Here is a 16423-nt window from a genome sequence, read left to right as displayed (position 1 = left end):
GAATATCATATGTGTTTGCTTAATAATCAGTCATATGAAATAAACCACATGATTGCTTGAAAAAAGATTACCATGTAAATAAAACGAGGGTCTTGCCTTGTAAGCTCTATTGATGACATCATCAATACAGAGCTATAGACACCAAGTCACTTTCTCTCAGCTTTTTTGCTATAACTGTTGTGCCTTATAAACACACAGGTAAAGCAGCCAGAGAAATACTATTGTTGAACTGTCAAAGGCAAGAGCCCAGCTAAAGCCAACACTCATCACCATCATGGTAACAATAAAAAAAAACCAACATCTAAACCTCCGTTAATTCTCAAAAAGACCTTCTGATTATGACAGTAATAAAGTCATTCTGGTTAGTAATAAGTGAAGCTGGTAATGCTGTTTGTGGAGTTGTTTAATCCTCCTCTGCTGAAATCTTCAGAGATAATGTCTTCTTTTCTCTTCAGTTGATTTCATCTAAAGCGGCTTAAGTCAGTTGTTTACAGTAAAATCTCACATTTATATTTATATAGTCATATTTACTAAATAAAAAAGTACAATTCTGTGATTTGCTTTGTGTGATTTTATGTGTTTTTGCACATAATGCTATAGTGGAGCATATACTAACACCAGTTAGTGTTTAATGATCTGTTGGGATATAAAGGGTTTCTGTTGAGTTTTGTGTGTCACCATTGTGCTGAAGAGTAGAGCCTGAGCTTCAGTCCAGGATGAGCAGAGAAACCCTGATGTTATGCTGCATGTTGCTTTATTTAAAGGCAGTGAGTGTAGTTGTTGATGCATTGATGACGTCTTTTTCGGATTTAAATGAAATAATCTCACAGTATAAATATTTAATGGCAATTGACCAATTTCCTCAAATGAAGTGAGTTATCTCAGGTTTTAATTCAGTATATTATTAATAACAGTAACATACTGTAAAGCTTACATTAAATAACTGTAAATTCACAGCCGCTCTTGTTTTGCTGCTTTTACAGGTGTGCTGTATAATTTTACATAATTGTAGTTTATGATTTACAGTAATCTTGTAAAATTTACAGGCTTACTGGCAACCAAAATTGCCAGTAAGTTGCTGTAAATTTTACAGCAATTTGTTAGTGCTGTATTTTTACTGTTAAATTGTAGTTGATGTTTTACAGTACTCTTGTAAAATTTACAGGCTTACTGGCAACCAAAATTGCCAGTAAGTTGCTGTAAATTCTACAGTAATTTTTTTACAGTGCAGCAATGTTTCTGTAATCAGTTGTCATCTACTGCATTAAAACATTTTGAACATTCTTTTTTTTTTGCCACCATTGTTGAGATTCATGTGCTGATATCCCTGTGTTTCTATAAAGCAGTGTAACTCAGTTTTTGTGTGCGTGAGCATCATTATAATTGGTTGTGGTAGTTTCACAGTGGTGGTAAAGTAACATTTTTGATGCTGGATTAAACTCTGAATAAGAAATCTCTTTTTTAATATATTTTTAGCGGTCTCAAATAAAATAAGTAAACAGTAATACTTTGCTCACATAGTTAGTGCATTATAAATATTAGTTAATCAATTTAAATGACAGTTGGTCAGTTTAAGGCAGTCGGTTTCTGCAAGTGAAATCAGTTAACTCAAATTTTATTTTAGTGCATGGTATTTTTACAGTAACATACTGTAGATTAGATTATAGTAAAGAACTGTACAGTTAACAGTAAATTACTGGCAACACATAAGCCTGCTAAGGTCTAACAGTGTAGTTTATGAAGCACTGTTGCTTTGCTGTTCTTTTCATTCTTGTTGTCTGGATCTTGTTTTGTGTTCTCACAGGTTTGGCTCTGGAGTGATATTCAGTTCTCACAGGTTTGGCTCTGGAGGAAAAGTTTCTTTCCCCAGGCCATCTACCTCATGAACACTTAATGTTCCCCTACTGTGGAACAAACATGTGCAATACTTCCCTCAGACATTTCATTATAGCACCTTATAACTTTATATATATTTATAATTTATAATCTTTTATTTTTATTTTATTTTTATTTTTTCTATTTTTTATTTATACCTATGTTACTTGTCACTTGTCTTGTCACTTTATATTGTATGTGTACTGGAAGCTGTCACCAAGACAAATTCCTCGTATGCGCAAGCATACTTGGCAATAAAGCTCTTTCTGATTCTGATTCTGATTCTGATATCACCCTCAACAGGCATTATATTTAATGACCAAATGAGGGATTTCATCGATCCTAAGGGGAAAAAATACGTAATTGAACCAGGTAAAGAAAATGGCATGCCTTGAGTTTAAATGAGTGTTAAGAACAAGTAAAACCACCTAAACAAATATAAAAGTTCACATGTAAGATATATAACTATTTGTTTTGACAAGGTAAATGGCCACCTTCATCAATGTGTCCCACAATAATATTGGACAAAAACAGAAGTCAAAATGAGGAGAAAGTCAGAATGGTGGTTGGAGGTTCAGGTGGGACAAATATCACCACTGCAACTGCTCAGGTAACAAAATACACTGTCGAGCGCTGAACAATTAAAGCTTTGCTCAATTTAACATAACGCCTCACGTGATCTCACACAGCAGATCTGAAGCGGAAAAGCATGTAAACACAATAATTTGTAAAAAGGTAGCCGTGACCAAGGAAAGCGAAAACTTTCAAAAATCATCCTTTTAAGGATATGTCTAATGAATGGCGTCAGACTCAGCGCTGTTCAATACAATGAATCAATGGCATTGATCATGAAGTGACGCATCAGCTTCAGCATTGCTGCTCAGCTGAGCCTTGTAAAGTGGAGCTCAAAGTTTAAATTAAATATTAAAATAATTAACAGCTTGTTTCATTACATCTATCTTTGAATGCATCCGCATTTTTACATTTCCGTTGAATGAACAGTTTAATGACTGAGTGAGAGCCTGTCTAGAATGCGCAGAGACTTTCAATGCCTGGTGAAATATCAGCAGAAAACCTCTCGTAAAGTGAGATTCAAGGAACTAACTGTTATATAACAATGGCCTAACAAGCTCATTGTCAGGTTTATGTTGTGTTTATTATATTATGTGGACCCGACCCTTATTTTGACATTGTATCTTCATTTCACTCCGCTTCGTTTTAACAGACTTTTTAGTTTCGGTTTCATTACTGAACATGTACTCGTCTTTGTGCCAGCTGACCACAGCGTAACACTTATTAGCAAGAAACACAGCAAAATCCCCAGTGTTAAATTAACACTCCTCGGTGTACATATAGGTCCAACAACAGGGTGTTAAAAATTAACACTGAAGCAGTGTTGAAGTTAATGAGATAATTAAGTGATTAATTAAGTGATGATTGGCCATTAGTGGTGACACCTGATGTTAATAAGCAGAATCATTGAAGGAAAGAGAAACAAGAAGAACAGAAAAAAGAGAAACACAAGAACTACTGACTTCGAGCCATTACACATTATTGCACTTATTATTTTACCAGTTTGACTTTATTTCTGTCATACATCTACAAAAGTTCTTGAGATTAAACAGAAGTTTAGACAGTAATGTTTTATGGAATATTTCGTTTCAAGTCACCATTATGGTGGTCAGTGTTTGCTTTAGTTGGGCTCTTGACCCTTTTCTTGTTTAATAGTTAGTTTTTCTTTGACTATTTCAACAATGTGTTTATAAAGCATATTTGATACCGCAAGAGAAAACCTGGTTACAATATGCTGTGATAATGACATTGTCCTGATTCACTGATGTCGTTCAGAGTCTAAATATTTGACTATATGCTTGATGTTGAATTGTAGTATTGGTGATTTGTTGCCCTGAGATTTTACAGTTGGAGATCCAATAGCAATATGAATCATTGAACATATTTTGTGCACGTAAGTTATTGTTTTTAAACACACAGACATCAAGAATCAGCATATGAATCTCAACAATGGTGACAATAAACAAACTAGTGACAAACAGATCAACTCTGAACATCACAAAACTAAAGGCATAATAAAACAATGGCAAAATAAAAGCAAAGAGGAAAAACAATGAAAATTACAGGACAATTCAGCTGCATAATTTATTCATGATGCAATGCATGATGTGAACCATGAATGCGTTCTGATTGGTGGCTCCCATCATGCACTGCAACATGAAGCATTTGTGTGATTGTCACCATTGTTGAGATTCATATGTAGATTCTTGATGTCTGTGTGTGATTTTAAAACCTTCAGATTTTTTAAAGCACTGCTAGAATTAGCTACTGTAATGCATATGAATAAAACATTTGTAAAGTTAGTTAATAGTTAGTTTTGGTGAATCAGGCCATTACAAGATTGTAATTCCATAATCAGAACATAACCATCATGACCTGGGCTTCGTTTCCCAAAAAGCATCTTAAACGATTTGAAAATGAGGATGCAATTGCAACAAATGTTCTATACGATCAAATTAGGCTTGTGATGCTTTCAGGAGACACAGCCCAGATCGTAATTTCTTTTATCACAACAAATGTGCTTTATAAACACAGAGTTGGAACAGCCAGAGAAAAACTAATGTTAAAAAGTAAAGGGTCAAGAGCCCAACTAAAGCAAACACTGACCACCATAATGGTGACACGAAACGAAACATTACATAAAACATTACCGTCTAAACTTCTGACAGAAATAAAGGCCAACTGGTAATATTAAATGCAATAATGTGTAAAGGCTTGAAGTCAGTTGTAGTTCTTGTGTTTCTCTTTTTTATGTTCTTGTTGTTTCTCTTTCCGTCAATGATTCTGCTTATTAACATCAGGTGTCACCACTAATGGCCAATCATCATTTAATTAATCACTTGATTATCTCATTAACTTCAACACTGCTTCAGTGTTCATTTTAACACTCTGTAGTTGGACCTATATGTACACTGAGGAGTGTTAATTTAACACTGGGGAGTTTGCTGTGAATAAATGGAGATAAAAACGCATATCGTGCTGTTGAGTCATTCAAAATTACCTCAAGGGAAATTCCTTTACCACGACAGCCCTACTTGTTTCTTGGCTATTTTGACAGTACTGACGTAATCTCAGTCTTACTCAATTTAAAATCCTAAATATCAAACATGTTTGATGTGATCAAACCCGATTTGTGTGAGAGCAGATCGGGAGCTGCAAGATTCGATCTGTGAATGCCTCACATTACCAGATAATCTGCGCTGCACATCGGAACCGATCGAGGTCAGCAACAAGATTTTTTCTCAGATTCTCGGGAGGGGAAAATCGGGGATAAATCGGCCTAAATCTCCTGTAGTGTGAGCCAGGCATTAGAGACACGTCATGCACTTGACTTTCTTGTTCCCGTTCGTCTCCGCACTCGTTCTCCCGCTGCAGACTTTGCATTAACTTGCCACTAATAGTTTGTGTGATTTTTAAATGTATTTGTCTTTTATCTAAAAACACTTTTCTCTCTGTTCTGTCTCTCTCATCTCAGGTGATCCTAAACTATCTATTCTTTGATTATGACCTGAAGAAAGCTGTTAAAGACCCCAGAGTTCAGACCCAGACGAAAGAGACAAATGTAGACGATTATTTTGATATGGTAGGATTCTTACACAACAAAAGTTTGTCATCTAAATACAGCTTTCCTGTAGCTCAAACAGTAGAGCGTTGGCGCTTGCAACACCAAGGTCATGGGTTTGATTCCCAAGGAAAGCAAGAACTGATAAGAATGTAAATGTGTACCTTGCAATGGAAGTTGCTTTTGGTAAATAGATCTGTTAAATGCATACATGTAAAATAGATTCACAAAGTGAGAAATATTAAAATGTTCTCTCTGTGTTTATGAATTCAGGGGGTAATTAAAGGTTTGAAGGAGAAGAAACATGAAATCTGTGTAAATACTGAATTAACAGCGGTCCAGGCGGTTGTCCGAGAGGGGAACAAACTCTGTGCTGAATCTGACGAGAGGAATTGGGGTTATCCTGCTGGATACTGAGAACTGCTCCTGTGCTCATGCTGATGTTGTCAAATGTGTGTTTGATCCAGCAAAAGTAAAACTGTTAGTCTAGTGACAGATCCAGACTTGTTTGTTGGGGTGTTTTATGGGTGCCAATAAATCTTGAGCAGGGAACGTGCAAAAAGACATTGTTTCAGCCATCCTGCATTATGATATCACACAGCTTATTAAAATACTGCAAATATTCTTAGTATTCCAGCTTGTACATTTTTTATTTATTTTAGTTTATCTACTGCTATCATTAGCATTTTGAAATCTGCTACTCAGTATATCCCACTAATCAAAAGACGTCTTTTCAACTTCTTTGTCACAAAAGTCGGATGTTGAAATGACGTCCACTCAGGAGCCAGAATGAAAGTTTTCATGACGTCTTTTTTTGACGTGTTCTGCACGTCCGATATCTAGACGTTCTTGGAACCTTCATACAAGGTTAAAACTAGTTCAGATGTGGCCATTGAGGACATATTTTCAACATCATTTATGGTCTCATTTAGATATAATTTATACTGTTTCTGGACCAAATAAACACTCTCAGGATGCATTAAATTAAAACTCATGTTTATTTCAATGTAATTTCCTTTTGTAATTGCAAGCAACTCACAGACAGTTTGTGTTTGTCCAAAACTCATGAACATAAAGGAAACTTATCATTAGTCATTTTGAGTTTAAATCAGTGTAAGTTCATAATAATTCAATTCACATTTATTTGTATAACGCTTTTCACAATCACAATACCGGTACACATTGTTTCAATGCATCTTTACAGAAAATACATGAGTCCACATTACAACTTAAAGGGGTCACACACTGCCATGTCTTTTAAAATTTGAACACATTATTCTCTATGAGTGTACACACACCGGCGGCGCCATTCGTCGTCTGTCCGCGGTGCCCAGCAACGGCTCAGGCCCTTTTTCAAAATTCTGCCATGCCACAGAGCGCCATTTACATAGTTTTATATTAGCTTTCTGATAGCTTTCTGTGTAAAAATTTGACAGATTTAAAACAGTCAGTGATAGAAACATTGCAGCTTTTACCCAACAGTGCCTCTAGGTGTCGCCAGCTCTTTTCAGAAAGAATAAAACAGCAGGAGTGATTTCTAACAGCAGATTTTAAGGGAAAGCATGTATTGGCATCAGTGTGGAGGTGTAAAGCAACCCCAGAGTTTCTTCATATAATAATATTAATTTGGCATGATGTGGTAAATGACCAGAGGTGGAAGGTCCAGGTTCAGAAAGTAAAAGTCCTCCTCAGTATTTTGCTCAAGTCACCTGGATTTGCTAATTCAGCAGGAGAGAGAACTAATTAGTGAAATCAGCTGCACAGCAAAAACTCCAGTGTTAAAGGGATAGTTCACTTTGAAATTAAATGTTGGTATGTTTTAGCTTACCTCAAGGGCATCCAAGATGTAGGTGTCTTTGTTTCCGCAGTAGTTTCAATTTTGATATTTTTAGGTCAAACCGTTCTTGTCTGTCAGTCATATAATGCAGGTTTATGGTCACCACCTCAAAGAGCATGCACAGAGAAGTCCAAATTAAACAATTCCCCATCGTAAGTACACATTGATGGCCTAAGACACAAAACGAGTGGTTTGTGTGAGAAAACGAACAGTATTTATATTGTTTTTACCTCTTGTACACAGCCACGTCCAAGTGATCTGAGGGCGCGGGCGCTTCGGTCTGCGCAAGCGCCGGAAAGCGCCGGAAATTATCTCTGAGAAAGCCTTTGACCGGGTCGAGTGGGCATATTTATGGTCTGCCTTAACCAGTTTTGGATTTGACCCTCGTTTTATTCATATGGTTCAGACCCTCTATGTTAACTCTTCTGCACGGGTCTCAAATCCAAGCATTTTATTTCTCTTTTCGGGGATGATATCCTACTCTACATGTCTAATATCTCCTCTTCTCTACCTCAGTGTCTTAAAATATTGAATGACTTTAGCGTCATAAGTGGTTACAAAATTAATTGGGGAAAATCTGTATTAATGCCCTTGTCTGCGTCAACAAATACTGAATTAGCGTCCTCCTCCATACCAATTAGTAAGACATTTAAATATCTGGGAATTCAGATCCTTCCATCACTGCAGACTATCTCTAAAGAAAATTATAGTTCTTTATTTACTACTATCAGACAAGATTTACAGAAATGGGACGTTATTTTAGTCTCACTGCAAGGCAGAATTCACAATCATTAAAATGAATATCCTCCCTCGACTTTTATTTCTGTTCTCCATGATTCCTTTATCTCCCCGTATAACCTTTTTTAAAGAAATGGATTCCTTGATTACAAAATTCATTTGGAATAAGAAACGACCAAGAATTATACTCTCAATATTGCAGAGAAGATCTGACAAAGCTTGTCACTTACGAACTTACAATTGTACTTTTGGGCATGTCAGCTGCGCTCTCTTAAGATTTGGTTACAGGTTGACTCACAGATCGCCTGGCGGGACATGGAAGCATCAGCTGTGCTTCCGCATCGGCTCCAGGATATTTTATTCACAGGTTTATCAAAGAAAGACCTAAGGTTTGGGAATACAATTGTGTGCAATTCTCTTAAAATCTGGCACGATGTGTGCAAATTCATGGGAAGTTCATCTAAGTTCACATCTGAATCGCCGATCTGGCATAATCATAATTTGCAATCCGACAACAGACCTTTTGTTTTTAAGACATGGTCGGATCAAGGTGTACATACTCTTGGTGATATATTCAACAATCAGGGCTTAAAGGGATAGTTCGCCCAAAAATGGTATTTAAGCCATGATTTACTCACCCTCAAGCCGTTCGAGATGCATATGTCAATCTTTTTTCAGACGAACACATTTTCAGTTATTTTAGAAAATGTCTTAGATCTTTCAGTGGTTATAATGTGAAGCAATGGGGTCCAGCTGATTCAAGTCGCAAAATGTGCATGCATCCTTCACAAAAATAATCCATCCGGCTCCAGGGGGATAAACGAAGGCCTTCTGAGGGTAATCCGTGCGGTTTTGTCGTAAAAATATACATATTTAAAACTTTATAAACTAAAATAACTGGCTTCCAGTGGCGGTCGGCGCGCGTTCACAGAGATGGATGCTGGCGTATGACGTATGACGTAGCGTAGGAAGCGTCGTGACGTAGAACGAACGTGACAGCGGAGCCAGAGAGCAGAGCAAAACAAAACTCTACGTTCGTTCTACGTCACAACGCTTCCTACGCTACGTCATACGTCATACGCCAGCATCCATCTCTGTGAACGCGCACCGACCGCTACCGGAAGCCAGTTATTTTAGTTTATAAAGTTTTAAATATGTATATTTTTACGACAAAACCGCACGGATTACCCTCAGAAGGCCTTCGTTTATCCCCCTGGAGCCGGATGGATTATTTTTGAGAAGGATGCATGTACATTTTCGGACTTGAATCAGCTGGACCCCATTGCTTCACATTATAACCACTGAAAGATCTAAGACATTTTCTAAAATAACTGAAAATGTGTTCGTCTGAAAAAAGATTGACGTATGCATCTCGAACGGCTTGAGGGTGAGTAAATCATGGCTTAAATATCATTTTTTTACATTTTGGATGGGCAAATGTAAAAAAAAAATAACTATACACAATAACAGTAATTAGTGTTTCCTCTAAGACTCATTGTTGAGCTCATCCTGAAACTGTACATTGAGCTCTTTCTGCCAGTAGGAGGCAGTGTCACATTGAGCTTGTGGATTGAGAGAGTAGAGATGGATTGAACCAAACTCTGTAAATGAAGTTGGGTTGGACAGAATAGAACAATGATCGTATCTTAAACTTGAGAGATTGATTGAACTTGACCTGTTAAAAATCCTCAAAATAGTATCTATGAGTTCCTGGATTTCATAATGCTGATAAACATGTGTTAAGTGTTGAAAGTGGCTCAAGGATGATTGTAAGGCAATTGCACCATTTTTTCCATTGTTGGATGGTTTGGGATTTTAAATATTATTTAATCAAGAAAGAGACAGGTAAGATATTTGCTGCAAATAAATTAATCCTCTGGATGGAAAAAAAAAAGATTATTATTATTATTTTAACAGATTAATGTGCTGATCAGTGTCTGATATAGCCTAGTTTTATTTATTCGGCATATTATTCTCGTGTAAACACAAATCTCAGTTACAGCTTCTTTTAGCAGTAATACTAAAAACATGGCAGTGCCACATCAGGGCAAGAAAGGCCCGTTATTTACCTCAGTTCATGTTTAGAGAGCTGAACTGATTCAGACACAGAAGTGCAATAATACACAATACGGAAACGTTAGGAAATCAAGTGGTGCCGTGAACATGACACATCAACTACAAAAATAAATTATTTACATTGTGGTCATCATTTGAACAATTTAACTTTAACCATAGAGAAAACATAAACATGATTCACGTTTGTAGCTGCACCACAGGAATTCAAGCTTGTTTTTGATATAGAAACAGACGGAGAAAGTTTGCTGTAGACACGATATCTTCTGACTAGCGTTTCTTCCTGAAACCTGTAGGAGTCGCTGTGACGCTCTTCAGTCCGCCGGTAAACCACTGAAGAAGAGGAAGCCTGGCGCTCAGACTGAGGTGTGTTGTTTTTAACTGTGTGTGTGATTGTTGATTTTCTGTCTGTTGTGTTTTAATGGGCTTTAAATTAACTACTTATTCGCATTTTTTTTAAAACGAATTAGCCATGATTTTACCACAGTAACCATAGTTTAGCCTGGGTATTTGTAATAATAAATAATAGTATAATTGTAGTTGTAAACACACATTTACCGTTTCTTACTACAGCAACTGTGTTTTAACAGTGATATTTGTAATAAAACCAAAGTTAACACGTTGTTTAATTTTCTAATTTTGATTTTCAATAAATGTTCAATGCTGGACACTTAAATGATGCTTAGAGTACAAGTATCACATTATCATGTTAAATTTCTGAAATCTGTGTTTAAATCCAGCAGCTAAATTTAAGTTTTAGATATTGGTAATGTGTTGTAATGATATATTTACAATATTAAATGTAAACATAAACACACCTAAACATATGTTTATTTTATATCTGTAATTAATATCTACCTGTGTATTAATATTTTCAGAAATTGCAATAATTTTCTTATTCTGTGTAGTTCTGTTCTCCTTCATTATCATTAGTCATTTTGAGTTTAAATCAGTGTAAGTTCATTATAATTCAATTCACATTTACTTGTATAGCACTTTTCACAATCACAATACACATCGTTTCAAAGCAGCTTTACAGAAAATGCTCGAGTCCACATTACAACTTAGATTGATATAAATGTGGATAAAAGCATCTTGTAATAATGATGTTGTGTTTGTCTTCAGATGTTGACCATGAGAGCGCAGATGGATGTGATCTGCTGTAAATCAGTAGGAACGGATCTGTCCATGCTGGATATTGAGGATTTCATCACTGAAATCTGTCAGCTGAAGAAAGAGGTGGCGTCACTGGAGGCGAAGCTGAGAGAAAGAGGAGACAACCCCAACAGAGAGGTTTGAGCAGCTCATCATTTCATCCTTCAGCTCAATCAAACCAAAGCTTTGTTAGCTTCTCACTTCTTATAGGCTAGTGACAAATGGTCAAAAAGTGCTTTAGTTTTTGAGATACCCCTACCGGAGGTAGAACTAAACCCAACAATGTTTTTCCTCATCTCTAAGGTCTCCCATATATGAAATTGATTCTTGGCTCAAAATATTTTACTGCTTAGATTGTTAAATTAACAGATATTGTTATAAACCCCAAAACCAAAAAAGGAGTAAAATATAGCCTGTCCGTATGGGAGTTAAGGCATATAAACTAATGCAGATCAATCACACAAGCTCTGAGAGCTTTGAAACTTGGCATGTTTGTAGTCAGGATGTTGCTTTACCTACTAGAAAAGACTGGATGTGAATATCTTGATGTATGGAATAAATAGAGACATATAAACACATACCTAAAATAAGCGGACATGGAAAAATGGAATATTTATGCAGAATGTTTTCATTTAATTTGTGGTTGCTTTGCCAGCAAGTCAGGCATTGACTGCTTGAAAGATCTTTACAGTGACCAGGAGGAGGCTGACACGAGGCTGGTGTTACATGCAATACATCTTGCACAGTCACATTCTCGTCTAATTGTCAAATATGATGATAAAGATGTACTAGTTTTGCTTCTGTACTATTCAAGCAAAGGGATGTTTGGATCCTCAGCAGTGTTTATGCACTCTGGACATGGCCTTAAGAAAAGATTCGTCCCTATCTGTTTGATCGTTCAGAAGCTTGGAGCAGTGCTTTGTAAGTGTTTACCTGCATGCCACGCCCTCACGTATTGTGACACCACAAGCAGTTTGTACAGAATTGGGAAGGCCCCTGGTTTAGTTCTACCTCCCAGTAGGGGTATCTCAAACATTCGGGGGCATTGTCACTAGCCTATTATGCACATCTCAAGTTAAGCCAGAAGTAAAATATGCAAACATATCACCAATATAACCACTAGAGGTAACTAATGACTAATGTAAGTAATGAGGCTAATATCAACAGGTTGTTGTTTATTTGTGTTGATCTATGATGTGTTTGTCAGGATCTGGAGAAGGTTTCAGTGTGTGTGACTGATGGGACAGAAGCTCAGGATTCAGTCTGGAGATCCAGAGACACACAGGACTCAGAGCTCAGCCTCACTTTACTGTGTTATACTGACGCTCAGGATCATGGATCCGCTGATCAAACCTCTGACTGTAACGCTGGAGAACAGCAGATGAAGATGTGCTCCGTCAAACTGGAGGACTGCAGGAACCTGATAGAGAGACGAGGAGAAGAAACCACAGCAGAGGAACAACAACAGAGCCATGAGGAGGAGGATGAAGATGAAGATGATGTTCAGAATGAGGATGATGAAGGAAATGATGTTGAGGATGAAGAAAATGAGGATGAGGATAATCGAAATGATGACGATGATTTTATTCCTTCAGGTATGTATCTTCCATTTATGATCTTTTGTTATGGCAAATCATAATCAGAATGTGTGTAAAACTGTAGTTGTGTTCGTAAAACATCAGGTGCAGACATTAGTTACTGTGAACCGATGTGTTGAAAACACTGTATCATGAGCTGCATCACAATTTCACATTTATCTTTAATTTTTAAGCTCTCAGAGTTATAGAAAAATATAGACAGATATTATAGATTTTCATGATGGTAAGTGCATGATTCATTAAATCTATTTCTGTTCATTTAAAGTTAGACATTTTAATACCTTTTTCTTTTCAGATGTGAATGACGGTTCATCTACTGATGAAGAAACAACCATGACATCAAAAGAGCAGCTGAAGGTCAAGAGTTTCTCCTGCGTCACCTGTGGGAAAACATTGAGCTCACAGGGACATTTAGCGAGACATGAGAGAACACACACAGAAGAGAAAGACTTGACATGCAAGAGATGCAACATCAGCTTTCCTACCTTAGAAGAGAAGAGACGTCATTCAAAAGAGCACAGCGGGAAGAAGGAGTTTCACTGCGAACAGTGCGGGAAGGATTTTTTCACCACTCCATCTAGTATGACACTTCATATGAAGACACACACTAGCGAAAAGACTTTCCACTGCAGTGAGTGTGACAAGTATTTCAGCACCAAAGGGAATCTTGATGCTCATAAGCGAATCCACACGGGTGAAAGGCCGTACAAGTGTCCTCACTGCGAGAAGAGTTACAACCATGGATCCCATTTGAAGAAGCATGTGCGCGTTCACACCAACGAGAGGCCGTACCAGTGCAGCGAATGTGGGAAAACCTTCACAAACTCAACCTGTCTAAAGTCACACCATAAAATACATTCTGAGGGGAAACCATATCAGTGTTCACACTGTGATAGAAGATTCCGTCACAAATCTCAATTGATTTGCCATGAGAGGACTCACACCGGAGAGAAACCGTACCTGTGCTCCTACTGCGGGAAGAGCTTCTTTAGTCAGGCTCATTTTGGACTTCATCAGAGAGTTCACACTGGAGAAAGACCGTATCACTGTAGCGTTTGTGGGAAGAGTTTCGCTAAACAGTGTACCTTAAAAAATCACCAGCGGATTCATACAGGAGAAAGACCGTTCAAGTGTTCTCAGTGTGACAAGACGTTTGCTCGATCGGACGTCCTGAAGACTCATGAGCGAGTTCATACAGGAGAGAAGCCTTACCGCTGCTCCATCTGTGACGAGAGATTCGCTTATTTAGGTAGTTTTCAGACCCACCAGAAGAAACACACTAAAGAACAAACTGCTCCTGAATCATCATAATATCTTTTCATCAGTAAATCTGGATAAAGGACTGATTGAGCTTATCCTGAAACTGTACATTCAGCCAGTAGGAGGCAGTGTCACATTGCGCTTTCATGTGGTTTGAGAGAGTTAGAGATGGATTGAAGCAAACTCTGCAAATGAAGTTGTTCGACAGAATAGAACAATGATTGTATATTGAACTTGACCTATTAAAATGCCTCAAGATAGTATCTATGAGTTCCTGGATTTCATAACGCTGGTAAACATGTTTTAAGTGTTAAAAGTGGCTCAGTGATAAACGCCATGGTGTTCTTTTCACACAATGTTACTAATTTTCAATTTCATGTGTTTTCCCAGAGAGTTTGTGCCACCACATTACACACATCACTTGTAGAGAGTTACAGACCTGTCTCTCTCCTACCATTCATAGCAAAAACACTTGAACGAGTTGCTTTCAACCAAGTTTCATCTTCCTGTCACAGAACAACCAGCTGGATGTCAACCAATCCGGCTTCAAGAAAGGGCATTCAACCAAGACTCCGTTACTGTTGGTCACAGAAGCCCTACGGACCGCAAAAGCTGTTTCCAAATCTTCAGTCCTCATTCTCCTGGATCTGTCTGCTGCCTTCGACACTGTGAATCATCAGATCCCTCTGTCCACCCTCTCATCTCTGGGCATCACAGGAATTCCCTCCACTGGTTTGAGTCCTATCTCACAGGTAGGTCCTTCAGGGTCGCATGGAGAGACAAGGTATCCAGAGCACATCAACTGACCACAGGGGTTCCTCAGGGTAAAGTTCTTGGACTCCTCCTCTTCTCCATCTACACCACATCACTGGGACACATCATTCAGGCACATGGTTCTCCTTACCATTGCTATGCTGATGACACACAGCTCTTCCTCTCATTTAAACCAGATGACCCCACAGTAGCTGCATGGATCTCAAGCTTTCTGGCGGACATCTCCGCATGGATGAAGGAACATCAGCCGGGTTCGTCATTTATTTGGTTCCCCTGGAAACATTTCCGTTGTGGTCTATGTTATTTGCAGCACGTTTCTGTATTTGGTTGTGTTGTGAGTATTTGGAGCACACGTGTGTTGTGAAACTGATGAAGATGTTTTCTTAATTTGCGGGTGTTTTTTTCTATTTACATGTGTTTTCTTCAGTTGCAGTGCGTTGAGCTCTCTCGGCCACCGTAATATTTGCGTTGGGGTGTGAATAATCCAGAATTATGCTGTGATTCACAACAGAGAAAACGATGACCCGCACAATGAGCCTTTCAGTATGTGAGAGGGACCTAAAAAAGAAGTAATAAATTTATATATATATATATATATATATATATATATACACACAGTGGGGAGAACAAGTATTGGATACACTGCCGATTTTGCAGGTTTTCCCAATTACAAAGCATTTAGAAGTCTGTAATTTTTATGGTACTCTTCAACTGTGAGTGACGGAATCTAAAACAAAAATCCAGAAAATCACATTGTATGATTTTTAAATAATTGATTTGCATTTTATTGCATGACACAAGTATTTGATACATTAGAAAAGCATAACTTAATATTTGGTACAGAAACTTTTGTTTGCAATTACAGAGATCATACGTTTCCTGTAGTTCCTGACCAGGTTTGCACACACTGCAGCAGGGATTTTGGTCCACTCCTCCATACAGACCTTCTCCAGATCCTTCAGGTTTCGGGGCTGTAGCTGGGCAATACAGACTTTCAGCTCCCTCCAAAGATTTTCTATTGGGTTCAGGTCTGGAGACTGGCTAGGCCACTCCAGGACCTTGAGATGCTTCTTACGGAGCCATTTATTACTTGCCCTGGCTGTGTGTTTCGGGTCGTTGTCATGCTGGAAGACCCAGCCACGACCCATCTTCAATGCTCTTACTGAGGGAAGGAGGTTGTTGGCCAAGATCTCGCGATACATGGCCCCATCCATCCTCCCCTTAATACGGTGCAGTCGTCCTGTCCCCTTTGCAGAAAAGCATCTCCAAAGAATGATGTTTCCACCTCCATGCTTCACGCTTGGGATGGTGTTCTTGGGGTTGTACTCATCCTTCTTCTTCCTTCAAACACGGCGAGTGGAGTTTAGACCTAAAAGCTCTATTTTTGTCTCATCAGACCACATGACCTTCTCCCATTCCTCCTCTGGATCATCCAGATGGTCATTGGCAAACTTCAGACTGGCCTGGACATGCGCTGGC

General features: G+C 38.1%; 3 protein-coding genes across 3 annotated transcripts in view; 2 read left to right on the top strand and 1 right to left on the bottom strand.

Annotated features, from left to right (window-relative positions):
* Nucleotides 1–6140, top strand: part of LOC311069303 (glutathione hydrolase 1 proenzyme-like) — a 42315-nt gene extending 36175 nt beyond the window's left edge. Inside the window, exons 14-17 of the mRNA XM_084092359.1 lie at nt 2086–2247; nt 2358–2485; nt 5423–5530; nt 5783–6140. Coding sequence (XP_083948485.1) covers nt 2086–2247; nt 2358–2485; nt 5423–5530; nt 5783–5926 — 542 coding nt within the window. The 3' untranslated portion in view covers nt 5927–6140. The remainder of the gene's footprint in view (nt 1–2085; nt 2248–2357; nt 2486–5422; nt 5531–5782) is intronic.
* LOC311072439 (uncharacterized protein) overlaps nt 1–16344 on the top strand; it is a 96672-nt gene extending 80328 nt beyond the window's left edge. Inside the window, exons 3-6 of the mRNA XM_084097457.1 lie at nt 11283–11450; nt 12520–12907; nt 13206–14462; nt 14561–16344. Of these exons, the coding sequence (XP_083953583.1) occupies nt 11283–11450; nt 12520–12907; nt 13206–14221 (1572 nt within the window). The 3' untranslated portion in view covers nt 14222–14462; nt 14561–16344. The remainder of the gene's footprint in view (nt 1–11282; nt 11451–12519; nt 12908–13205; nt 14463–14560) is intronic.
* LOC311077578 (B-cell receptor CD22-like) overlaps nt 1–16423 on the bottom strand; it is a gene marked incomplete at its 5' end in the record, with an annotated part of 296388 nt that overhangs the window by 197049 nt on the left and 82916 nt on the right. The gene's annotated exons all lie outside the window — the stretch shown is intronic.

Source organism: Abramis brama (assembly GCF_963993115.1).
Source record: "Abramis brama genome assembly, chromosome: 2".
Taxonomy (NCBI): Eukaryota; Metazoa; Chordata; class Actinopteri; order Cypriniformes; family Leuciscidae; genus Abramis; species Abramis brama.
The sequence above is the reverse complement of the archived record's forward strand: the minus strand, read 5'-3'. Positions and strand labels throughout refer to the sequence as shown.